At 45.7% G+C, this 26,930-nt stretch overlaps 1 protein-coding gene across 2 annotated transcripts in view; it reads left to right on the top strand.

Moving 5' to 3' along the window:
• Positions 1–24,545, top strand: part of Lta4h (leukotriene A4 hydrolase) — a 34,483-nt gene extending 9,938 nt beyond the window's left edge. The window contains exons 5-19 of one of the 2 annotated variants that reach the window (XM_075954090.1): positions 1,619–1,723; positions 2,791–2,843; positions 5,927–5,999; positions 6,242–6,382; positions 8,173–8,196; positions 8,654–8,724; positions 9,254–9,365; positions 9,454–9,598; positions 11,061–11,164; positions 11,599–11,669; positions 13,910–13,964; positions 18,281–18,376; positions 20,204–20,286; positions 22,421–22,525; positions 24,322–24,545. In XM_075954090.1, the coding sequence (XP_075810205.1) occupies positions 1,619–1,723; positions 2,791–2,843; positions 5,927–5,999; positions 6,242–6,382; positions 8,173–8,196; positions 8,654–8,724; positions 9,254–9,365; positions 9,454–9,598; positions 11,061–11,164; positions 11,599–11,669; positions 13,910–13,964; positions 18,281–18,376; positions 20,204–20,286; positions 22,421–22,525; positions 24,322–24,439 (1,356 nt within the window). In that variant the 3' untranslated portion in view covers positions 24,440–24,545. The remainder of the gene's footprint in view (positions 1–1,618; positions 1,724–2,790; positions 2,844–5,926; positions 6,000–6,241; positions 6,383–8,172; positions 8,197–8,653; positions 8,725–9,253; positions 9,366–9,453; positions 9,599–11,060; positions 11,165–11,598; positions 11,670–13,909; positions 13,965–18,280; positions 18,377–20,203; positions 20,287–22,420; positions 22,526–24,321) is intronic. The other variant, XM_075954091.1, reaches the window with a different exon arrangement.
• Positions 24,546–26,930: the final 2,385 nt, after the last annotated feature.

The raw sequence follows: 26,930 nt of genomic DNA, 5'->3' as shown, positions 1-26,930 counted from the left end.
TAAAGAGCATATTTAAGACTGTCTTTCCTAAAAATGCCTTCTGCAGCCATGATACCTAGTGTAGAGCCCCAGGCAACATCTCCCGACTTGTCTGCATATGTGTGTGCGCGTGTGCAGTCCCTCTCTATCACTGGCACTGCTTTGGTTCCTCCAGTCCTTTGGTGTGGGGGTTGGACTATAATTAATGAACACCGTTCCAGAGGGTGGATCTCCTTAGACCAAGCAAATAAAATGAATACGAGTGTTACTCATGGGAGCTGCTTTATGCCTGAGTCTCTCCATGGACCACACACACTTTCTTAACGTTATAGGATAATACGCTTGGTGGCACGGGACCCCCCAGGTTCTGGACTCCTTTCTACTTCTGTAAGCGGAGGCCGCTTGTTCGTTCACCCCTGCCCAGACCAGGAAATAATCAGGCAGAAACTATAGTATTTGGAATACCATTTGGCCAATAGCTTAAGCGTATTTCTGGCTTACTTTTATATCTTAAACTAACCCATCTCCATTAATCTGTGCATCACCACAAGGTCATGGCCTACTGGTAAAGTTTCTGCTGGCTCCAGCACAGGTGTCTGTCCCCGGAGGCGGCTACATGGCTTCTCGATGACTATGCCTTCTTTCTCCCAGCATTCAGTTTAGTTTTCCCGCCTAGCTGTATGCTGCTAAGCCACTGGCCGAAACAGATTTATTGATTAACCGATAAAAGCAACACATATACACTTGAGCAAGTCTGATGACGGTCACAAACTGCCGGTCAGTGTCTGATTGCCACCGTTGTCCCGTGAACATGTCATTACCTGAATGACGAGAGGATCTGAAACCGGCCTCTGCTGATTGACTCCGCCTCGAGCTCCATCCTGTGCCTGGCTCTGTTATGGCTGGGATCTGATCCGTGCAAGAACAGGCAGGTCACACTTGCGCTAGAGTGCACACTTGCTAGCTCGCTCTCACCTAAGGTGTTCCGCATTCCAGGGCCAGGGGACACACATCAGTGACCTTCTGTTTTGTGACTCCCAGAGAAAATGATTTCATGGTTTTCAGCCAAAGTTGTAGTTACCCCCCGCCCACCCTCCCCGAAAATACTATTTGTATCTCCAACTTCTAAATGTAAAACGACCAAAGTCATCTCTTCCGCCCTGCCGCGCGCGCGTGAGTCTGTTGTCTTTTGAGATTGTTTGGGGACGTGAAGGGAACAGTTATTGGCCACCATTTTCTCTCACAGTGCTGCTGGGCTCTTCGTTTTTATTACTGATTTCTTGCAGTAGACCTGTGACATTCTGCCCATATTTGATGGGGAGCTGAGGATCAGGGAAGTTACCCACCCCAGTCCCTGCGGTTAGCTAACAGGATTGGTGTTCCTAATGTAGCTTCTCCCCAAACCCTGCTCTCAATATTCTTGGTAAATGGAAAGATTCATCACATTTTATTGCTAATATGTTGCCAATCCTTTTTACAAAGCTTTTTTTTTTAAAGCTCGGAGTCTGTGTATTGTGGAGATAGTCAAGAAGTGGTAAAAAAAAAAAAGTCATTTTACATTTTCAGGTTAAGAGGCATAGACTCCCCCCCCACTCCCCCCACAACTGTATAATTGCAAATGACCTTTTCTTTGGACTAGGTATCCGTCCCCAAAGAACTGGTGGCTCTCATGAGCGCAATCCGTGATGGAGAGGAACCTGACCCAGACGACCCCAGCAGGAAGATATACAGATTCAACCAGAGGGTACGTTCAGATCCGTGTCTATATTCTGCCTCAGTTGGTAGTGGCCTTCCAAGAAGCTGCACCTGTCCAGGAACTCTGGGAACATGGGAGACTTTACCCGGCAGCCCCTCTGCCCTTTGGTTGCACCTAGAGAGGTTGCTGGATAGGCATTGCCGGTAGGGCCTAGCTGCACTTTCTGGATCCAGCCCAAGGAGGCTTCCTGTTCTTTTCAGTCCTTATTCGCTCACTGCCTCCTCACCTCAGAGTGTGATGTCACTGGCTAGAGTCTCTGTCAGTGTGTGTGTGTGTGGGGGGGGTAACCCGAAAAGAACAGTTTCTGTCACAGCTGAGGATGGACTGAGCCTGTGTCGTTGACCTTGAATGGACAGAGCGGACACATTGTATACCTGTGAGACATGTTTTCCTACTTGTCTTCACAGTGGACATAGTTGCTTCCTTTCAAGACCTGTGTTATAGCTTTGCCCTCTACTTATTGCTGGTTTAAAACATAAAGGAATTTAGGCAGGCGGTGGTGGCGCACGCCTTTAATCCCAGCATTTGGGAGGCAGAGGCAGGCGGATCTCTGTGAGTTTGAGACCAGCCTGGTCTACAAGAGCTAGTTCCAGGACAGGCTCCAAAGCTACAGAGAAACCCTGTCTCGAAAAAACAAAAAATAAAAAGCAAAACAAAACAAAAAAAAGGGGGGGTATTTAGGGGGGAAAATATTTTAAAAGTTGGAAGAAAAAAAAATCCTAAAATATGAGGGGAAAGTATCTGGTACTTAGCAGTTACTGTTTGAGAAATGCTTAACATGCCGTTTAAATTTGTGCAGTCTTGATGTTTGCATGCTGGAAGCACTCCTTTTTATAGAATAAAAGGGAGATGGATATTCTGAAGTGTTTTTGTATCATATGTTTGAATGATTTGCCCCTAACAATTAGAACTATTTGAGAAGGCCCAAAAGAGAGTAGGTTCATAGTGATGCTTGTAGATTGAAAGAATCGCGTGATTTTAAATATGGACTATCTGGCTTACACCGTTTCTACTTACTGACGCAGCATGCCCCGTGTGTGTTTTGTCTCCTCCAGGTTCCCATACCGTGCTACCTGATCGCGTTAGTTGTTGGAGCTCTGGAAAGCAGGTGAACCTGTGCACAAATTTGGAGGTTTATGAAAAGATGAAACCATACACACGTTGAAACGCCGCCAGGGTTGATGGGTAGAACGTGGTATATTGCCCAAGGTGTCAGTCAGGCTGACAGCTTTAGAGAGAAGTTCAGATAGAGCTATAAGTTGTAGACAAGTTCATTTTGATTATAGATTTTGATGGCAAAGTCCATTTGACGCCTGCACCTTAAATTTTCCAAATGTAAAATGAGCACACTCTCACCTGGAGGCCGAGAGCAGGACTCGGATGTCACCTTGAGCCAGTCATGTCTCGTAGTCTCCATTTCCTTCTTGAAATTTGAATCTGCCTCTGCAGCTCCTTAGGTAGATGCTTGAAACAGGGAAGATCCATAAAAGCCCTTGGAATCCTAAAAATAGTATAGAAGTATCTTGATGTAGGTTAGCAATAGCTAAAGTGCTCTTTTGGTTGGTTGTTTTGTTTTGTCGATAGTCTCAATATATAGATCATTCTGGCTGCCCTAGAGCCCACTGTGTAGTCCAGGCTTGCCTCGAACTCACAGAGAACCCCTGCCTCTGCCTTTCAAGTGCTATCACTAAAGGGGTGCGCCACCACACGCATTATCTTTTTTTTTTTTTTTTTTTTTTTTTTTTGGTTTTTCAAGACAGGGTTTCTCTGTAGCTTTGGAGCCCATCCTGGAACTCCCTTGGTAGACCAGGCTGGCCTCGAACTCACAGAGATCCGCCTGTCTCTGCCTCCCAAGTGCTGGGATTACAGGCGTGCGCCACCACCGCCCGGCCACACGCATTATCTTAGTTCAGGTTTTTATCCATATGCGTGGCAGGTGCACTTGTGTGTGTGTGTGTGTGCGTGTGTGTAGATCAGTGGATGACTTCAGGTACCACACTCAGACTCTATCCACCTCCTCTGAGACAGCGTCCTCTTCCTGGCCTGGAGCTCCACAGTTAGGCTGAACTAGCTGACTAGCAAGTGTCCTGTGACCCTCTGCCTCCACCTCTCCCAGATTACAAGCCCGCCATACTCAGCATTTTCACACAATGCTAGGATCTGAACTCAGGTCCTGTTCTTGCTCAGCAAGTACTTTAGTGACTGAGCCCTCCTCCCAACTCTGTTCTTGATAGCTGAAAATCAGAATGTTTATAATAATCATAGTCTTCAGTTGCTAAGAATGTGGGCACCATCGAGAAGTCAGGCCGCCCAGAGCCAGGCTGGAGAGCTCGTCTTTGGATATAGCTCACTGCCTCTGGATTTCATGTCCTTCGTCTGGGAAAGGAAGGAATACTCTTCAAAGGTGGAAAATTCCAGGCCTGTAGGAAGCACTCAGCAAATGATAATAAGATGTTGCAGTAGCTGTGGGGGGAAGCTCTTAGTAGGCGCTGGTACCAATGCGTTTATCTTGTTGACTCCTCGGCAGGGGTGCCAATGACCATTTGTTCCTATTTTACCAAGGAGAAGCTGACACTCAGAGCTTTTAGGAACTTGCTCGGTCTTAGAGTTAGACCTGTCCAAGCCAGGACCTATGTTTTGTTCCTTTTAAACCCAGGTAGAATATCCGTGGTTGTCTGTAGCCAGTTGCATGAAGCTGTTGAACATTTGAAACACAACTCATCCAGACTACAGTGTTCTATAAAAATACAGGCTGGATTTCATAATACTATATGAAAATGTAAAATGTTTCATTAATAGTTTTTATACTGATTATCTGTTTAAATAATATGTTGGATCTGCTGGGTCAAGTAAATATTGAAACTAATTTAGTTATTTTTTTGCTTTTTTTAAAAACATGGCTATCAAAAAATTCCAACTTTCATCATAACGTGTGTTTTTGTGACCCTTCCTAAATTTTTGTTGGGTAGCATTTACAACTCGCTCTGCAGATCATAACCTGGCAGTTCCCAGAAACGCAGAGCTGGCTAAAGGCTCTTGTAGGTAAGCAGTAGGCAGTCTTGTGTTCAGTCCCTGGAGTAAGGGCAGACAGAGAAATCTAAGACTACAAAGTTGCCCTCTGACCTCCATGTGTGCCTTGTGACCTGCACCCCCCACACATAATAATATAATTTTAAAAGTTAAAAAAATGCAAATGATTGAAAGAAGGCTCTCTCAAGCCTTCTAAACCAAAACTTAGAATTGTGTATTTTAACGCGTTCTGCAGATATTCGGTCTGCACAGCAAGTATCTGGAGAGCAGAGTTTAGAAGCATGTTTTAGAGACTGCAGTCTCGGTGGCAGAGTACCATGGAAAAGTCTTCTCTGGAGGCTTGGGGTCACAAAGCTTTACGCTGAAACCAATGATCCATAGCTATAATTTATGATTTCTATTTTGCTTTTATCATTATGGTGAAAATCACACAGATGACACAGAGTTGGCCACTTTTAAGTGGGGTTCAGTGGTGTGAAATGTGGCTACCTGGTGGCGAAACTGATCTGCTGACCTGCATCTTGCAGAACTGAAACCCCGTCCCCCGTAAGCATCTCCACTCTGCCCCAGTCCCTGGGAACCGCTGTTTTCTTTCCATGCCTGCGGTGTGGCTTTGTTAGTTACCGCATATAAATAGAGTCATGCAGCAGCTGCTTTTTGCTGACCAGTTTATTTCACTGAACACGATGTCCATGAGGGCCATCTGCGTTACTTCTTCTTTTTCCTACTGATTTCTCAACATGGGTGTCTAGCATAACCAAGGATGTAATCTATCCCTGTTCTAGGATTATTGTTGTTATTGTTGTTACTATTGGTGTTGTTATTGTTGTTCAGTCTCTGACTGGGTTTCTGCATTGTGAGATCGAAAGAGTAGCCCATATCCCCAGAGGTCTTAGCACACAGTCAGGAAGCTGACCTCCGGGGTCCTGTCTTATGCCTTGGTTTTCCTTTAACCTGGACCATGTCTCATGGAGAGTTACATACAGACTTAACAGCAGGTTTGTTATCTCAAACTGTTTGGCCTTGAGAAATCCCTCCCGGGGAGCAATGGGCAGACCAGTCTTACTTTGTAAGACAAAATGTCTATGTCTTTCTTAGGACCAGGTGAATAATTGACTTGAATTTTTTTTTTCTTTTTGATGAAGCTTTTCCATTTTGCAGGCAAATTGGTCCAAGAACTCTGGTGTGGTCCGAAAAGGAGCAGGTGGAAAAGTCTGCTTTTGAATTTTCTGAGGTTGGTCACACATAGCCTTCCTAATAATTGTGACAGACGGGAGACCTAAGGTTTGAGAGTAATGCTTTGGTAAAGGCAGAAGCTGCTTTGGTAACAGCAGAAGCTCATGGGCTGAGCGGTGGCAGTCTCGACTTTCTGTCATTTCAGTCCAGAAGCTTGCAAACTTCACAGAGAGCTACTGTACTTTCAAGAAGTTACCATTGTGACCATTAAGAAGAGATATGTATGCATTCATTTTTCAGACCGAGTCTATGCTTAAAATTGCGGAAGATCTGGGAGGGCCCTACGTGTGGGGGCAGTATGATCTCTTGGTTCTGCCCCCGTCCTTCCCTTACGGCGGCATGGAGAACCCGTGTCTGACGTTCGTCACTCCGACCCTTCTGGTGAGAAATATCTCTTCATTTGAAATGGAGATCTCAAATATAAGCCTAGATGAGGGGCTGGGGCATTGCTCAGTGGACAAAGGGCTTGGTGTACAGGTTAGAGGACTTTGACCTCTCAGAAACTGTGTAAAAAAGCTGGGCATGGTTGTACACACTTGTAATCTTCCATTGGAGAGATAGAGACAGACAGATCCTTGAGGCACAATGGCCAGTCCCCCTAGCCTTCTTGATGAGCCCCGGGCCAATGAGAGACGCTGTCTCTCCTAGCCTTCTTGATGAGCCCCGAGCCAATGAGAGACACTGTCTCAAAATTCAAAGTAGGCAGTACTTGAGTAATAGCAGCTAAGGTTGTCCTCTGGCTTCCACGTGAACACACCCATCCACACGGCAAGCACACACAGATGGGAAGACCCTTAGACTCCTAGTGATATTTTTGAATATATTTTTCTTATCTGTATAACCCTGTTTCTAATTTTATTACTGGTGGCGGTGATCAGAATTTCATTTCTCAAAGGAGAATTATTTGGCCCTTGGAGAAAGGGAATATTATATTTAGGGCATTTTGAAAAGTTGAGGTTAGGGCTGGAGAGATGGCTCAGAGGTTAAGAGCACTGACTGCTCTTCCTGAGGTCCTGAGTTCAATTTCCTGCACAACCACATGGTGGCTCACAACCATCTGAAATGATCTAATGCCTCCTTCTGGCGAGTAGGCATATATGCAGACAGAACACTATATACATAATAAATAAAAATTAAAAAAATGTTTAAAAAAAAAAAAGAAAAGTTGAGGTTAGCGGCAATAGCAATCATTTGATGATTTGTGCCTTGCAGTCAGGTGCTAGTCAAAGAAGACTCATTGTCCAGCATCTAGGAGAAGATTAGCCTACCACAGATTGCTGTTCTATAGACCTGTAACCTACTTAGACTACTACTGAGAGTCAAGCAGGGACTTAATTAGCCCAGTAAGTAGACTGGAATGCTCCATGGAACACTCTGGACAGCATGAATTGTCTTTCTTTTGAATTACAATTAAGGGGGGGAGCCCGAGTGTCGGTCAGTACTGAAAGTCCTTGTGTGGATAGAACTCCAACCTGCTCACACCCACACCACTGTGCCTGCCTGCAGGTCCAGCCTCAGAAAGCAGAGCTGAGATCCCCTGAGCAAGCTGCCTACCCAGCCTCTCTGCAACAGAGGGCTCTGGGTTTGATTGAGAGACCCTGCCTCAAGGGAAAAAAAAAGTGGAAGAGCCTTGGGCTTGCACATACGCATACATGTGTGTATATACACACGCACTCAGACATGTACACACACTAGGAAAACAACAAGAAGGGAAAGACATTGGTAGATATGCAAGATGGGCATGGGAAATGTTCTCTGGAATTAGAGAGAAGCCTATTAGCCTGCTGGTATTGAGATGTTTTTCTGTTCTTAGGGAAAGAAAGAAGAAATGCTACTTTTGTTTTCTCTGATTTTTGTTTGCCTTGTTTGGGGGGGTGGGATTGGTTTAGAGACAGGGTTTTCTGTGTGGCCCTAGCTGTCCTGTAACTTACTCTGTAGACCAGGCTGGCCTCGAACTCAGAGATCCACCTGTCTCTGCCTCCTAAGTGCTGGGATTAAAGGTGTGCACCTCCATGCCTAGCTCCTTCTGCTTTCTCAGTCCTTGTCTCTTGAACCTGTTCCCTCAGTAAACAAACAGTTGCCCATCAGCCAAGCACCTGAGATGTAAAATTAGTGTCATTAGTCCGTCATCTGGTGATGAAAATACTAAGATGTTCTTTTCTTTCTTATAGGCAGGTGACAAGTCACTCTCCAATGTAAGTGAAAATTTCTTGTTACAATCTTAGCCCTCAAGAAGGTTTTCAGATGTCTACTGTATCGTTAGGAAACTATTATTGTAAGATAAAACTGGGGTTGTCCTCTTCTTTAGCAATTAGATTTAATAGATTAAAGGAAAGGTTAGCCAGATATAAATGAAACTTGATCATGAAAACAAATATTTATTATTTCCTGTGTATGAAATATTTTAATCAAGTTACGTGTTCATTTAATTTAATATTTTCTAGGTTTTTTTTTCTGGGTAGTTGTTTAAAGTATTCTATACATATTTGGTCCTTGACTAAATTGCATCTTTTCCCCTGAAATAAGTAATTCTCTGAGTGTGTTTTTAAAAACATCGAGTCATGTGAATTTAAGAGGAAGTATTTAAATGGGGACTTGTTTTAGGATGAGGTAACTGGTCTGACTGCTAATCGCTTAACTCCGCCTCCTCAGGTTATTGCACACGAAATATCTCATAGCTGGACAGGAAACCTAGTGACCAACAAAACTTGGGATCACTTTTGGTATGTTTTGTTTTTCTCTCTCTCTCTCTCTGTGTATTATTAGTTATTGTTCATTGTTCTCCTGTCACTTCCCCCCGTCCTCCCCCCCCCCACACACACCATGTCCTGTGTTTTTCTTCCTTATGGTCACAGCAATAGATGGAACTTAAAAAATTCTGCAGCACTTGTCACGGTAGTAGATACAGTCTGGGTGTGGAGTTTATTCTTGCTACATACTTTCCTGTGTTGCCTCTTTTTAACACAGGAGCTGGTTAAAAACAGAATTACCTCTCAATTTTCTGTGCTACCAGCTGCTGGACTGGGCTTGCTGGTGTCTTGGGTGACTGCTGGGCTTGCTAGTATCTTGGGTGACTGCTGGGCTTGCTGGTGTCTCTGGTGACTACCGGGGCTCCTCTAAGCAGTAGGAGCTGGCATGTAGGGGCTGTGCCATCTGCTCTCCTCCCTAGGAAGACCAAAAAGAGAATACCTGCTTGATTAAAATGCCGAGTCCTCTCCACTGGGACAGTGCCCGTGTTTTGTTCCCTTTCAGGTTAAATGAAGGACATACCGTCTATTTAGAGCGCCACATTTGTGGGCGATTGTTTGGGGAGAAGTTCAGACATTTCCATGCTCTGGGAGGCTGGGGAGAGCTGCAGAATACGGTAAGACAGGCTTCTCGAAGCGTTCGCCCAACCTCACGGCAAGCTGGGTCTTCCTATGAGGATACTTATTTCATTCGTTGGGTTGCAGATAAAAACTTTTGGGGAGTCCCATCCCTTCACCAAGCTCGTGGTTGATCTGAAGGACGTCGACCCCGATGTAGCCTATTCCTCCATTCCCTACGAGAAGGGCTTCGCCTTACTCTTCTACCTGGAGCAGCTTCTTGGTGGACCAGGTGAGTAGCTGGCATTGCCTGCTTGGTGTGTGTCTGTTGGTTTGTTTTGTGTTGTGTTGTTTTGTTTTTCTTTTGGAGGGCGATGTGAAGAGTAGAGATGAATTTTAAACTGCTTTCTTTTCATTTTACACTTCCGGTTCATTCTGCTGGAGACACCCGCGTTGCTCTCTGTTGTGGCCAGTATCCATAAAAACTCTACACAACCCCGTGATCTGTATAATGTGGCTTGACCTTTTTAAAATCCCATTATACGAAGAATTAGGGTAATAGCGTATACCCACTGACAAACTTCCTGTAATCCAGAAGCTTATGAGTGATACATGAGACCTCTCGCGCCCCTCTGTGTATGGCTCCAGATTTTATGAACAGTCAGTCACACACATATGAAGATTTTAGTAACAAAATAAAGCGCCCTGTAGTCGCTCTTTCTTACCTGTGGGTCCACTCCCCACCAGTGCAGTTACCGGCGGTCACTGCAATTCTCGTTTTTCTTCTTCAATGTTCCATGGACACGAACTCACCTTGCAAGTTAGCGTCATCCTTACTGCGGGTCTTAAGACCTCAGCATACGATCTTCCGCCTCCCTGTTAACTCAGGACTCCCCCCTTTTGCCTTGTGGCTCCACTTTAGAATATCCAAATTGCTAGCGTCATTTACCTTGCACCCTGTGGCCTCCAGTAAACAAAACAAGTATTCCTTGAACACACGTGTTGTGATACCTTGGCAGGGCGCCTGAGAACCCGAGCGGCTCAGAGTGTTTGGAGAGAGGCACTATCCATGTGACTTTTACACAGTGTGTTATAATGATTCTGCTTCGTTCCTAGTTCTTGCTCTTACATACATGGCGCATGTATGGTTAAATTTTACCGTAGGTCTATCCGTATGGAAAACAGTACTACAGTAGGGTTTGGGTCCTAGGTGTGACTTTCTGCATCTGCTGGAGTCTCGGAGCATCAGCCTCTTGGGCAAGAGCTTAGCTGTCTTACACATCTGTCGTTTCAATTTTTTTTCAGTTCAGTACACATGATTCCATCTCATTTTTAATGCTTTTGTGATATTTTCTTACATAGATGTGCTGGCTTCACGTGGCCTCATACTGACGGTCCTGTTGCCTTTGAAGGCCCCCCCCACCTCCCTCCACTCTGCCTGTCGGCTCTTCCTCTCCTCCTTTCTCGTCATGAGGGTGATTGCTTTAGAGCGTGGATGATTCCTGCTCTGTGTCTTCATTACGTTGTCCTGGCATTAACTCACAGAGATCCGCCTGCCTCTGCCTCCCGAGTGCACATCTCCTTTCTTGAACGTTCCTTCACTGTCAGAAGCTCTCTGTGGCTCTCAGAGTGTTCTCTGTTGTCTGTGGTTACGGGAACAATGTCACCCACTAAAAAGGCCTGAGACTTGCCTTTCTGTGGATTGATTTCTTTTTCTTCATTTCTTTCAATTTTTTTTTCTCTTTTCCTCTTAGAGGTGTTTCTAGGATTCTTAAAGGCTTATGTTGAGAAATTTTCCTACAAAAGTGTAACCACTGACGACTGGAAGGATTTCCTGTATTCCCACTTTAAAGATAAGGTTGGTTTTAAGTTCTTGTTTTCAGTGCCCAGTATAGCTTTATAAACTATTTGCTAGGCTACTTAGATTACTTAATTATAGTATTGGTTCAGAATTTGCCATAGGATTTTGCTTATATACTTTAATTCTCTTTTAGAACACTAGTAATGACTAAATGTATATGTTAATTAGCTAGATTCAGTCATTTTGAATTATTTACATATGTCAAAATGTTTGTATTCCAGAAGTAGACATGGTGATGGTCTGCTGCTTAATATTAAATTAATATTAATTATAAAATGTAATAAGATTTAGAAGTTATCGTGATGTGGCAGAGCAGAGTAAATTGTGTCTTTGATCCCTTCTGAGTCTGTTTTCAGTTGCTCATGTGTTTGTTTGTTTTGACCTGAGGAAAAGTCGTCCTCTCAGGAACTGAGGGCTCTTCCTGTTCACAGGTGGATCTTCTCAATCAAGTGGATTGGAATGCCTGGCTCTATTCTCCTGGCCTGCCCCCTGTCAAACCGAAGTAAGTACCCACCTGCTGACCTGTTTCCTTCACGCTGCTCCTCCAGGAGCGTGGAGCCTTTTGCTATTGCCCCGCAACATTGCGGCACGCTCGGCTACCGGTGTGTTAGGCTGCAGGCACAGCCATCTCGGGACATGTGGCCTGAGGGCTGCAGACTGGAGACCCCTAACCCTAGCGCTCTCAGTGTATCTGGAAGGACCCTATGTTCTTCTTAAACCGTTACCAGTCAGCAAAGAGAGCTGGGGGGGCTTAGGTTTCTAGACCTTTCCCCTGAAGCCAAAAGCTGTTTCTGTGGTTTACCAACACAACAGATCTGTTGAGTTGATTGAGAGCGTTCCTGGGTGCTGAGTTTCCACATGAGGGTGGTGAGCGCCTTAGGGAAGAGTAAGCCAAGTCCTTCCTTTCTTAGGGACTATGTAGCTCCCGACACACTCCCCTGCTTCTGTCAGGCTGGAGGGCTAGGGCCTCTCAGACCCTCCACACTCCCTCAGGCTTCATGCCCGGACGCACACACTTCCTTCTGCATGGATAATTCCAATGTCAGCTTAGGAACCGCTTCCTCTTGGAGGTATCTCTTAACCTCTCTGCACAGGAAGGAGCTTGCATTTGAGAGTTGCTAGGCGCTGTGTTCTGCGCCTTTGCGTTTGCGTGTGTGGCTGCACGTCGTTCCTTTCACTTCACCGTGCACACCGCGAGAGTCAGGCTCGAGTCTGGTTTGCACATTGCTTCTCCTAGGGCTTTTTTGTGAGTAGGGGATTATTTCTTTTCCCCGAGCTAATCTTTAACTTCCAAACCATACTGAGAAGGAAGTTTCAGAACACTAAGAAAGACGCCAGCCAAACCTTTCCCACTGTCTTGGTGTTTAAGAAATCAGTGCTGGGGGCTGGAGAGATGGCTCAGAGGTTAGGAGCACTGGTTGCTCTTCCAGAGGTCCTGAGTTCAATTCCCAGCACCCACATGGTGGCTCACAGCCATTTATAATGAGATCTGGTGCCTGTATACATAGTAAATGAATAAATCTTAAATAAAGAAATCGGTCTTCAGAGGAGAAGATACCTTACAGTCTGGGGAGCAGCGGGCCTCTCCTCTCACTTGCCTGACTACCCCTCTCCTCTCACTTGCCTGACTACCATATGACAGTATAGTGGCTGCTTGGCCCTGGTGTTACTCAGCTGTCTTTGCTGAACAAAGTTCCTGACATGACTCGAGAAGACCTAGTTTGGGCATATTTCCGTCTGGGGTCATGGTTTTGTCTGTGATGAAGTAGAACACAAGAGAAGATAGTGTGGGGGCAGACAGAGACCTATTTCCACGTTAGCCTCCCCTCCTAACAGCCTGATCCTCATAGTCCAGTCACTTCTAAATAGCAGGACCGAGCCTTCAGCACACGAGGCTTTGGAGGACATTTCAGATTGAAACATAGAGCGCTCAGGATGGGCTTCCTACCAGAGGCCAAGGGCAGCCAATTACGGTGATTATGCACTGATAAAGAATTGTGAGCAGACCCAAAAGAATTGTGAGCGGGCTCCCAGTTCGTTCCCCAGAAAAGAATGGGAGAATAATAGAAAAATAGAAAAACCCAATAGCAGTGAGTGTATCTCTTGTCACTGAGAAGCATTTCTCAGGAAAGAGGCTTAATGTTTAGATAAAGGGGGATGTTTTGCAAGACCGACATTCAAGCTGGGAGTACACACGTACCGACATACCCACATAGCTTGTTTTGCTTAATGGTTAATCCCACCTTCCATAAAAGAAGGGGTGAGGTTCTCACATGGTGACCTTGGACTCTCGGGTCTGGCATCTGGAACAGTGCCTGTGACCTGGCCTGCCTGTAGATTTGCTAGGTGATGGAAGGTTTGGAACATCTCAAAGTGAAAGACCTGAGCATGGGGACCTGGTGTTCTTCATGCTGCTGTGAGTGCCGGGAGCTGTCGCCACCAGGCAGAGAGCACTAGGTGTGCTCTTCCCATCCCGAGTCCCTCTTGGGTGTGTGAGATGCTTTTGTGTTCTCTACGGAGGACAGCCAGAGCTTTCTTTGTATGCTATCCAGTGCGGTACCCACTGGGATTTGGGGCATTCCTAGGTGACTCTAGTGGACTTCCTCCTCCTAACACTGAGGAGCTCTTTAGCTTTAAAGAGATTTTAAATGTTAAGTATTTTATATAGCACAAAACTGCATTTATGCAAAAGGATACATTCGTTTATAAAATGTAACCTTTAATATCTTTTCGTCTTTGCAGTTATGATATGACTCTGACAAATGCTTGCATTGCCTTAAGTCAAAGATGGGTCACTGTAAGTAGTGATGCGTGATTTTCGCTCTTTTCTGAACTGTCCAAAGATGTCTTTGTATGTGTGTGTGGGTACTTTAAATTGTGCGTGGCTGTGTTATAAGTTGTTTCCCTGGGTAGATATTGCCTTTACCCCCGTCACTCATGAGGTGTGCTTCAAACGCCTATGGGTAAATCTAAGTGGTCTTGGGTGAGTGTTTAAAGCCAACTGTGGAATGGGAGGGACTGAGGGGTTCTGCTGGTTGCTAGCTGTTGTTCATTTCCGCAAAGCTTCCTAAAGAGGAGTTTCCTCATATATGTACTAGAATATACTCCTAGGGAGACCAGACGGGACTCGTGCCCTGGTATATGACTACAGCTTAAGCCCAGGGAAACCAGACTGGACGTGTACCCTAGATGACTCTGGAATGGAAAATAAGAGAAAACCTAACAATCACTTTCTCTTGATGGTTGCAACAAGTGTTGACGTTGCTGTCTGAAATTTATCTTTAAAGCTCGCTTGGCTGGCATTCCTTGGCCATCTTCCACATACAGAATTCTGAGCTTCACACTGTGAAAGAAGCAGAGATGGAGTTGCCCTTGGGTTGTCTGTAGTTTAATGAAAGAAATTAGATTTCTGCACAAATCACTTTTAGTTTGAGCAGTGAGCAGCGTGTGAAAGAGGCAGGCAGAGCCACGGACTCAACACAGGGAACCCCCCACCCTGCGGGGAACTCAGATGCCTCCATCCCCACCAGGGTGGGCCGGAGAGGTAGAGGGGGACATTCTGGGGTCCAGGAGTGGTATTTAAACATAGCTTTTTGTTTAAAAGGCTGCATCAAGACAGAACTATACAGGACCATCTTCTACTTTGGCATCCATCTTTCATTAATTTACCTGTGCGCTGAGGGTTGTAATGCCAACACAGCTGGCATACGTGTTCAGGAGCATGTCTGGCTGACTTAGTCTAGGAATACACGGATGAGGGGAGTGAGAGCCAATGACAGGGATGGTTCACACTCTGAGTGCCTGTTCCCCATGGCCTGGACGAGGAGCGGTTTGTTTCACGGAGAGAGTGGTAGATGCTGATTACTTGACACGAGGAAAGCTTTGCTGTGTTTATTTATTTGCCTGTCCCTTCTACCCGACTGAAAGCTCCTCTCAAGCAGGGATTGGCTCTATTTTTTTCCTGTGTCCCCAGGGCCGTCCACGTTTATTCCCTGTTGGATACGTGTCCACGTAGGAACTGATAGAGGGGAAACAAGATTGGAAGATAAATAAGCTTATCAGGCTAAGGAGTTAAAGATGTCATCTGTAGGCAGAAGTGGAATCTTATATTGAGACCATTAATCTGTCAGGGTAAGGACAGGCTCGGCCAAGATGGAAAAGCCAGCTCGGGTACGAAGGCCAGCGAGGGGGTTCAGGAGCCGTTCACATACAGTCGCTGGCTCTGCTTTTTAGAGCTGTGCCGAGGGAAACACCAACAGATTGGAGAGAGCGCTTGGGGGTTTGATTTTGTAACTCATTGAGAAGTCAGCGGGCTGAAGTTCTGTGGCAGGCTACGTCCTTATTTTGCTCGAGCTCCGGGTTCAGTTACCACTATTCCCCACCCCAGCAAAAGAACTCGAAACAGATTAGATGTTGAATATTAGAAAAGAGAGTAGAGCGTCAGAAAACCTGAGAAGATAAAGCAAGAGCGATAAGGCAGGAAAACAGAGCCGGACACCAGTGGAAGATTGATTTAGCCCAGCTTTGCCGCTCACCTGTGGTCCCGGCATGCAGGAGAAGGGCATAGGTTGTGAATTCGGGGCCAGCTACATCATGAAACCTTGTCAAAACAGAAAGGAAGGAAGGAAAGACAGACAGGAAGGAGGTGAAAGGGAAGGAAGGAGGAAGGAAGGAGGTGTCATTTAAAATCCTGTAACCTGTAAGCTTTTTGGAGACTCATAGCAGAGGTGGAAAAGCTGAGTGTCTGTCCAGTATCGTGTGTCCTGAGTGTTGTTTGGGGCTCTCTGCTGCTCCTCAGGAGGAAATGAAGGGAATGAAGTCTTCAAGTGGCTGTCTTTTGGAGAATGGTTGGTTGTGTGTAGCCAGAAACTTTTCTGTGTCCCGCCCAGTCCTGCAGCCGCTTATAAAATAATCAGTCAGAGGCTTAATGTTAATTATAATTATTTGGCTGATAGTTTGGGTTTGTTACTGCCTAGCTCTTACATATAAATTAACCCGTTTCTCTCAGTTCATATTTTACCACGAGGCTCGTGGCTTGTTACCTCAATCTTGCTTCTCTGGCTGCTGCTGGCATTTCTCTCTCAACCCCGCCTTCTTTTCACCTCTATCTCTGTTTGGATTTCCCATCTGGCTCTCTTCTGCCCTGCCCTAGGCCACAGCAGCTTTATTCATCAACCAATAAAAGCAACACATACTCACAGCGTACAGAAGGACGTACCACATCAGTTGTGCGCACGCATACCTTGCTGTGGATTTTTTTTTTTTTTTTTTTTTTGGTTTTTCGAGACAGGGTTTCTCTGTGGTTTTGGAGCCTGTCCTGGAACTAGCTCTTGTAGACCAGGCTGGTCTCGAACTCACAGAGATCCGCCTGCCTCTGCCTCCCAAGTGCTGGGATTAAAGGCGTGCGCCACCACCGCCCGGCTGGATTTTTTTTTTTTTTTTATACCTGGAATCGTGTTGAGTTCGGTTAGAGGGAGCTTAATACTGGGTTTTCTTTTAAAAAGGCTTAATTGCTTCCATTCCAGGAGAGAAGCCTAGTTGCACACTTTGGCACACGAGCCTTGCTCGTTTAATTCCATCTGCCTTAGCTCGCAGGTGTGCCTGAGTGAGAAGAAGGAGAGCCTTCTGTGGGTAACAGGATCCTTAACGTCTCCTGGAACCCTCTTACGGCATCTGAACAATCTGTCCTGCTTGTCTGGTGCTAGAGAAACGCTGTTGTTCTCCGCTCTGATATTGCTTTAGGCCCAGCAGTGAAAGGCGGATGGTTATGAACATTTCAGTGTTTACAGGGACAGAGTTGGTAACCACGGGTGTACTCTCTCGGGTACTTTCTTGGTTGGTTTTTCCCAAATATTAAAGGACTACACACACACACACACACACACACACACACACACACACACCCAGTGGCTCAATGGCTAAAGTGCTTACTGATCAAGCATGCGAACTGGAATCCGGATGCCCAACGCACACATACAAGGCAGGCAGGCACGGTGGTCTGTTCCTCTAATCTCTGTGCTCAGCAGGCAGAGATGGGGGTCCCCCAGGATGAACTGGGTACCCCTAGAATAAGCTGGTTACCTAGTAGACTGCCGAATCAGGAGCTGCAAGTTGAGTGAGAAAACACACCTCGGAGAAGTGAAGAGTGGGCAGGAAGACAGTCAGAGCCAGCCTCTGGCCACAGGTTCACTCACACTCAGAGCACGCATGTGCACACACATACACACACATGCAGACACACACACATACACACATGCAGACACATACACACATGCACACACATGCAGACACACACACATACACACATGCAGACACATACACACATGCACACACATGCAGACACACACACATACACACATATACGCACACGTGCACACACATACACACACATGCACACACATGCAGACACACATACCTGCATGTGCACACATACATGTAAAAATAAAAAAGGATATATACGTTGACAACAAGTGGAAGTCATAAGAGCCATAAAGCCGTGGGTGGCTCTGAGCCACCGCAAGTGTGAGAAGCAGAGCCATCTTGGGGTCCGTGGAAGACCCGCCCCACTCTCATCTGGCTTATAAAATGTCACCTCTGTATCAGATTGGCTCATAAGAGAGTTGGCACGCTCTGTGTAATGCTTCTTTGCTTCAGAAATCACTGTGCTTCTCGTGGTTCAAACAATGTCTGAAGAGCAAAAAGGAGTGGTGGTTCCTGCCTTCCTACTGTGGACAGTCTGCTTTGTTTGGTGTGTTTTTGTTTTATTTTTGTTTGGTTCCTCGAGACAGGGTTTCTCTGTGTAGCCTTTGGAGCCTGTCCTGGAACTCGCTCTGTAGACCAGGCTGGCCTCGAACTCACAGCGATCTGCCTGCCTCTGCTTCCCGAGTGCTGGGATTGAAGGCATGCGCCGCCACCGCCCAGCCCGAGTCTGCCTTTTCTTAAGTGATGTGGGGTTTAGGAACCTCCTGCCTCTTAGGTCGTCATAACTTAATATCGGGTTATGTAAGCTCAGATGCAAATTTATTGGTTTTTCCTAGTTTTTACTTTTGCATCAGACTAACGATATTGCGAGGTTACACCTAAACAGAAATAACCTGGCGACGTTTATTTCAGGCCAAAGAGGAGGATCTGAACTTGTTCAGCATCGCGGACCTGAAGGATCTCTCATCCCATCAGCTGAACGAGTTCCTGGCGCAAGTGCTTCAGAAGGTGAGCAGCCGCTCCCAGCCCTGGAAACGAGCGTGGACGCAGAGGCACAGTGTGTGCGCTGTCCCCAACGCAGGACAAAGTACTCGTGAAGAACCTTGTGGGGAAAGAAACGACATAGTCCGCTCTTCCATTTTTTTTTTTTAAAGGAAAAAGCCTTTGTTGAATTATGATCTGATTAGTACCATGCCAAATCAAAACACGTTCTAGAAAGCTGCTGAGCCGCTGGGAGGGGAAGGTGTGTGCCACTGGCAGCAGCGGGAAGTGTGTTCTAGTTGCCGTGCCCACAGGAGCCATCATCGAGGAAGGACTTCTGAAGGACCTTAGCAGAAGGATAGCATCCGCGGATGGGGGGCGGATGCTCTCCAGACAAACAGTAGGGCTGGGTGAGGAAGTTCACAGAGCCCGGAGACGTCACCTGTAAAACATCTCAAATCTGAAACCCAGACCTTTAGATTCTGTTCTGGCCAGTCAGAAGGCCTTTAAAACGGAGTCGCTTTGATTAGATTGCGGGTTATGAAATGGAGCCTGCAGGAGACGTGAAGGCGTCAGGAGGTAAAGAGAGACCAGATCAGGGGAGAGAGACCACACACACAGCATGAAAACACAGTGTCTTGTGGCTCACTGGATTTGGAGCTTTTCAGGAAGGAATCCAAGTAGACTTTAATCCAAGTAGGTTTTAAATTCAAGCCCAGGTAACCGGAAGAATACATGGAAGGAAAGGGAAATCTGCCATTGAAGGACCTAGAGAAGAGGGGTGTGGGGATTTGAACCAGAATTTCCTTTGGGATTGTTGGGATTGGTGCAAAACCTCGCAGAAGATATTGAGGCCACACGAGTAAGAGTTTGTTTTTAGGGCACCCGGCATCAGGTTCGTAGCTTTCTATAGTGCCACTAGTGTGACCTAGGATGGAGAAGAGGAAAACCGGATGGGCTGATGGGAAGGGGCGTGGCAAAATGGGAGTCTGGGAGGTGACCTTCATTGGCTGGCCTAGCAGCAGCACGGATTGGGGATTGAAATGTCCACGTGGGAGCTAACATACTAACTTGGAATAGGCCTAGTACAGTTAGTAAGCATGGAAGTGGCCGCGCTTAGGCAGTCGCGTCAGGTAAGGAGGCCACAGTGGGAGGAAATGGGAGGCAGCACCTCTCTAGGGACCTCAGCCTGCCCTCCAGGCGTCTCGGATTCTGTCTGTCCAAATTGAACTCATCTCCTTTCCTTCTACCAAACGCGTTTCCCCTTTCAGTGTGGGTTAACATGAGCGCAGGCGGGCCAAGCATCCCCCAGATCTATGCGTTTGCGTTTGTATGGTAAATGCACCCCACCCCACCCCACCAAGGACAGAGCCCATATTTCTCATCTCAAAGGGGTCTGTGATACGAAAGGCTATGGACTACCTTTTCAAAAGGCGATAGATAATCCAAACGTGATCTTCAAAGGGCTAGACAAAGATAGAGCCAATCAGCCAAGGCAACCCAGTGATAACCATGTAAGGAAAGTGATTTATCTAAAGGGTGGGATAAATTTAAGCGACGTAGGATGAAGGGGGAGAACCTAAAGGATTCCGGAATGGTCGAGAAAGTCTGAGCAGAATAACCAGCCTTTGTTTCAAGAGTTCTCCGCCAAGTAGCTTGTCCCCATGTTCCCAGGAGAACATCCTCCTCAGGAGTCAGTTGCTAGAGATTTGTGCATCTGCTTCTTTTACCCAGCGTATTTTCTATATTCTAAGGTATTTAGGACTTTAATGTGGCTAAGAATTTCTCTCCAGCTCCTTTCTTCCAGGGAATCCTGTTGAAATGATCCGTCATATTTCTTCATTTTGCTCTTAGGCACCTCTTCCATTGGGGCACATAAAGCGAATGCAAGAGGTGTACAACTTCAATGCCATTAACAATTCTGAAATTCGATTCAGGTACATCATTTTAACTTGTCTCTGTGGAAGAAAGCAGAATGCTAGCTTAAACCGTGGAGAAAGGGAAAACCGTCTGAGAGCCCCGGAGTCCTGCCAATCCCTTGTCCCGTCCATCAACATAGATCATCATAGTGTCTTGAAGGGATAGTTGTGATCTATAACATGATGATATTAATCTTTTTGCTAGACTTTGCACTAAGCTACCCTCAACTTAAAAAAAAAAATTAGAATGGAGAGTTCAGTGGTAAATAGGCTTCCTTTCCCAGGTAGCCAGATAAACTCTGAATGGCCACAGCTAGAAACCTTTGGTTCTGTGATATGTTAGCCATCCTTGATTCAAATTTGTAGTGTAAGGGTTACTTCATAAACTGACTTGATAAGACACGAACACTTCTAATAGGCCAAGCCTAACACTTAATCTTTCCCAAGAACCAGCCCCTCCTCTTTCTCTTCTCCAGTTGTTAGCTGTGTATGTACAGATGTGGATGGATGATATAAAGGTGCACAGTGTGATTGTAATGCAGGTGTTAGCTGTGTATGTACAGATGTGGATGGATGACGTAAAGGTGCACAGGTGATTGTAATGCAGATGTTAGCTGTGTATGTACAGATGTGGACAGATGACGTAAAGGTGCACAGTGTGATTGTAATGCAGATGTTAGCTGTGTATGTACAGATGTGGATGGATGATATAAAGGTGCACAGTGTGATTGTAATGCAGATGTTAGCTGTGTATGTACAGATGTGGACGGATGACGTAAAGGTGCACCGTGTGATTGTAATGCAGGTGTTAGCTGTGTATGTACAGATGTGGACAGATGATATAAAGGTGCACAGTGTGATTGTAATGCAGATGTTAGCTGTGTATGTACAGATGTGGATGGATGATATAAAGGTGCACAGTGTGATTATAATGCAGATGTTAGCTGTGTATGTACAGATGTGGATGGATGATATAAAGGTGCACGGTGTGATTGTAATGCAGGTGTTAGCTGTGTATGTACAGATGTGGACGGATGATATAAAGGTGCACAGTGTGATTATAATGCAGATGTTAGCTGTGTATGTACAGATGTGGATGGATGATATAAAGGTGCACGGTGTGATTGTAATGCAGGTGTTAGCTGTGTATGTACAGATGTGGACAGATGACGTAAAGGTGCACAGTGTGATTGTAATGCAGGTGTTAGCTGTGTATGTACAGATGTGGATGGATGATATAAAGGTGCACAGTGTGATTATAATGCAGGTGTTAGCTGTGTATGTACAGATGTGGATGGATGATATAAAGGTGCACAGTGTGATTATAATGCAGATGTTAGCTGTGTATGTACAGATGTGGACGGATGATATAAAGGTGCACAGTGTGATTGTAATGCAGGTGTTAGCTGTGTATGTACAGGTGTGGATGGATGACGTAAAGGTGCACAGTGTGATTGTAATGCAGGTGTTAGCTGTGTATGTACAGGTGTGGACGGATGACGTAAAGGTGCACAGTGTGATTGTAATGCAGGTGTTAGCTGTGTATGTACAGATGTGGACGGATGACGTAAAGGTGCACAGTGTGATTGTAATGCAGGTGTTAGCTGTGTATGTACAGATGTGGACAGATGATATAAAGGTGCACAGTGTGATTGTAATGCAGGTGTTAGCTGTGTATGTACAGATGTGGATGGATGACGTAAAGGTGCACAGGTGATTGTAATGCAGATGTTAGCTGTGTATGTACAGGTGTGGATGGATGACGTAAAGGTGCACGGTGTGATTGTAATGCAGGTGTTAGCTGTGTATGTACAGGTGTGGATGGATGACGTAAAGGTGCACGGTGTGATTGTAATGCAGGTGTTAGCTGTGTATGTACAGGTGTGGATGGATGACGTAAAGGTGCACGGTGTGATTGTAATGCAGGTGTTAGCTGTGTGTGTACAGGTGTGGACAGATGACGTAAAGGTGCACGGTGTGATTGTAATGCAGGTGTTAGCTGTGTATGTACAGATGTGGACAGATGATATAAAGGTACATGATATAATTATAATGGGATTGCTTTTATCTATAGTATACGCGTTTAGTTTATATTGGTCATTTCCTCCCCTCCTCATCTTCTCTCCTGCGCCCCTAAAAATCCTTCTTTCAGATGGTTACGGCTCTGCATTCAATCGAAATGGGAGGAAGCCATTCCTTTGGCTCTAAAAATGGCAACTGAGCAAGGAAGGATGAAGTTTACACGACCTTTATTCAAGTAAGGCTGACTTGGGCTGTGCCTCGTAGTTACCCGAGGGAGGGATGGGAAGCAGAACGGGAAGATGTTTCTTGTTAAATACTTGCATAAAGGGCTGTGCCTGAGGCTCCATGGTGGAGCCCTTAGCATGCCTGAGGCCCGAGGTTCAATATCCATGGCTCCATGGCGGGTGCCCTAAGCATGCCTGAGACCCGAGGTTCAATACCTGGTCCTGCCTGATGGGAGAAATAACGTTGTAAAATGCCATCTATAACACACTTTTAAGTGTTATTTCAAGTTTGTTATCATAAATAAGAAATTGGTACTTGTGACCATTTAAATTTTAGAATGTCATTAGCAGTTTCAGGAGCATGATGTATGATTAGCTACCATAGGGCTAGGCAAGATGAAAAGGAAATAGACTCAAGACAGTCTTAGATACACAGAAAGATTTCTGAAAGAAAATTTGGCGCGTGGGGCCAAGGAAGAGTCTAAAATTAAATGCAAAGGAATTTGCACAAAGAGCAAGCTCTCCAGTCAAGTGTCGCTTGATGTATATAGCAGAGGAAGGCTTAGGGGAGGGGAGGGGTGGAATGTATTTTAGCAGCAAGATGTGATTTAAGGATATCCGCTAAGTTCCCTGATTAGGTATTTGCTCCATACTACTAAAATATTATAATCAGTGACATAAAATCTCGTGATAATTTTGCATTCATTTCCTAAGAATGATAAAATTTTGTCCATGCAAACCATTACCTGGTTTTTGTTTTTTGTTTTTTTTTTTTTTTTTGGTTTTTCGAGACAGGGTTTCTCTGCGGCTTTGGAGCCTGTCCTGGAACTAGCTCTGTAGACCAGGCTGGTCTCGAACTCACAGAGATCCGCCTGCCTCTGCCTCCCGAGTGCTGGGATTAAAGGCGTGCGCCACCAACGCCCGGCACCATTACCTGGTTTTTGAAATATGACCACAACACTACTTCTTAAGGTATTTTGAAGCAGGCTTCACTGGCTTTCCATATAAAACCCATATCTACCTTTGAATCGAGTGACGTATACTTCAAATAAAGAATATACCCTTTGGGGCTGGCAAGATGGCTCAACAGGCAATGTACCTGCTGCCAAACCTGAAATCAGTCCCTGGGAGTCGGATGGTGGAAGAGGAGCAGCTCCCACAGGTTGTCCTCTGACCTCCACACCTGTACTAACACACACACACACACACACACACACACACACACACACACACACACACCGTAAAGAAATAAATGAATGTGGAAAAGGGGAAAATAAATAATCTGTCTGTAGCCTGAAACTCCTGGCCATACTCAAAATGGTTAATCCTACGTTCCTTGTGTTCATTCGCCGACTATTTGCCATCGCTGCTTAACCGTGGTTGGCTTTTTTCACTCTCACTGTGTGAAGTTTTCAGAAATTCTTTTTATGGTTTAGAACGTTTAGACTCTTAAGTGATTGATAAAAAGAAGTTTGGAAAGCATTTCCTTTTAAAAGACAAAGTACTGAAGTCCATGTTCTCATATGAGGCCGGTTATACCTCCACACTTCCTTGGCAGTAGCTACTACCCCTCCGCTCTGGCTCCTCCCTGTAACCCACCTCTAAACCACTCTGGCTCCTCCGTGTAACCCTCTCCAAATATCTGTGGCCTGCCCTTTTATGGACCGGTATCTGATACGGAGTTTGTACAGAGCCGTCTGGTTTTACTCAGGTGCTATACTTAGCTGCCGTGCTCTGATCTATAATTTAACCTCGGTTTTGACGTGACTTTTCTGTCCCTTTGTCTCTCTTTTTCTTTGCTCTGCAGGGATCTTGCTGCCTTTGACAAATCTCACGATCAAGCTGTCCGCACCTACCAAGAGCATAAAGCCAGCATGCACCCCGTGACTGCCATGCTGGTGGGGAAAGATTTGAAAGTGGATTAAGGACCTGATTGTTGCTGATTTAAGAAATTTCCCCCTTTTTTTTCTTTTTTTTTTTAAATTGAACCTATGAAGAAATAAAAATTTTAACTCTCATTGTAATTTAAAATGTCTTCATTTGTTGTTTTTAATTTTCTCATAATTTCACTAAAATTCTCTACCTTTTAAAAGCAATGTAGTATATTATTTGTAAAGTTTACCCCCTAAAAATATGAAGATTAAGAACACCCCAAAGTTGGGGCAGCCATCAGAAGCTACAATCCTGGAATCCTAAGACCTTTGCTCCCCTTCTACCTAACAGTTGTGTTCCCTTGGCTTTACCCGTGCCCCAGGGTAACCCTGTTTTCCAGCTCTCCGCTCTCACTTGTATTTCCTCCCTGGAATGGACAGGGGGCGCCAAAGACACATCCCTCTATAGGTTTACCTAGGGCCATGGAAGAGTTCACACTGACTCAAGTTATGTCCTGAGTTGTCTCCGTGATGGGTCAAACGTACACCATTACCAGAGGAGGTAAAAGAGAGGACTTTCTACAGGATGCAGAAAACAAACAAACAGAAAACTGGTTGTGCTAATGTAGGCTGGAAAAGAATTCCGCCCACCTAGCCTTAGGTGGTCTAAGAAAAGTCTCAACAGAAACAACAGAGTAGTTGCCAAGGAAACTGGAGGGTATGGGGAGAAAGAACCAAGTCCATGAATGTGCTTGCGTGTGAATAGACCTCGTTTCATCTGCAGTGCCTGGCAACGGAGCTTAACACCTACCAAGTGTTCAGAAAGGACTTGGTGGACAAATGAAGGTGGTTCACATCTGAGGGTCATGGTTTTCCCAGAAATGTAAAAGATGAGACTTGTCTGGGAATTAAATGCAAATTGAGGAGAAGGGAAGATGTGGGGAATTCCCTTGGGGGAGGCATGAGTGGGGATGGCCAAGGGTGGGGCCATCCATCCATCACCTTCATGACCACAGGACTTGCTGCAACAGTCTGCTGGGGTAAGCAGATGACGGGCCAGCATAAGGACTTGGGGCATGGGTTTCATCCCCGATACAGGCCTAGATTCGGGCTTACCAAGGACCTTGAAGCTGCTGAGCATAACTGTATGAGCAATAGGGTAGCTTCACAAGCAGTGGGGTTCAGGGGGAGAAGAAAGGATTAACCTGAAGTCATGCTCATGGGCAGAGATGTAAGGAAGACAGAAGGCCGTGTCCTGAAGGTGGAATACTGGAACTAAAGATAACGTCTCTGTCAAACAGCCATGTTGCCAAACTGCAGGCACAGTCGGGGCGTGGCTGTCACGAACACACTTCAATTAGATGCTTGGTGCGGATATGGATGTTGGCAGAAGCAACTCTGTTCTGGAGTAGAAAGAGGCCGGGATTTCTGTTGGAACGATCCGATTTCTCTGAACTGACTCACTACTGAAGTACACACATTCCTCTGAGTCCCTTTCCACTCGACCCATGCTCCTTAACCCTGGTGGGGAAGAGTTTGGTGGGGACAGGGGTGACAGTTATCTGCAGTGAAGAAGCTTAGCTAAGTCGGGGAGAGCTAGATGCCAAGACAAGGAATAATTGCAAAGCCACCAAGGTCATGCGGAGCCACCAAGGTTAAAGTTCAGAGTGAGAGCAATCCCAAACATTTCCTTAGCGACCCCATCCAGCAGGCGCTGGCCCCAGGGTTGGCACACAAGAGATCACTTTGTCTTTTCCACCTACCCATTGGGATAGGTACTAGCAATATCTCCATTTTATAGGTGAGAAAGTTGAAGCACAGAGGAGTCAAATAAACCACAGAGCCAGGATTTATTCCGGATAGATGCTTCAAAGCATGACAGTAAACAGTTTGCTTCTGGATGAGAAAACAAGCTGATAATTCACTACCCCAGGTCAGGAAGCTGGTCATACATCTAGACACAACCTTTAGCTGTGGAAGTGATCTCTGGCCTTCTCAGCCTTCCCTTGTGGAGCGACAGCTTCAGAAGCACAAATGGGTGTCAGGGAGGCGTTGCTCAACTCGTGTTTGTGGAGTGAATAAATAATTGAATGAGGATTGCCACACTGTTGGGTGTCACAATTGACCGAGGGATGCGTTTTACCAGTTGAGTAATTCCCCGAAGAGGCGAACATGGTGTTTATGAGCAGCTCTCAAGGCAGACCCTAGAAAGGGAGAGAGAACTTGGGGATCCTGGTCAGGTGGGGTACCAACAGAGCTCAGAGCTCCAGGGTAAGAGACCCCTGGTCTTTCTCTGCATGGTTGCATTGAAGGTGGGCTCACCTACCCATACCCTCTCTCTCCAGCTCCTAGTTCAGCTTTCAAAAAGGCCAAAAGAACACCAGAGACAGCAATCAATATTTGTTCAAAGTGTGAATGAGTAAAGACAAGGGAAGGGGTGTGTTTTTGACAGTTCATTCTCAGTCTCCCTGCCAACCACACCCCAGCAGGCAACTCCCCTCCCGGGTAAAGGATAAAAGGCTCTCCAGTCTGGGACAGTAGGGAA

Source organism: Microtus pennsylvanicus, chromosome 20 (assembly GCF_037038515.1).
Source record: "Microtus pennsylvanicus isolate mMicPen1 chromosome 20, mMicPen1.hap1, whole genome shotgun sequence".
Taxonomy (NCBI): domain Eukaryota; kingdom Metazoa; phylum Chordata; class Mammalia; order Rodentia; family Cricetidae; genus Microtus; species Microtus pennsylvanicus.
This window is presented reverse-complemented; position numbering and strand designations above follow the sequence as displayed.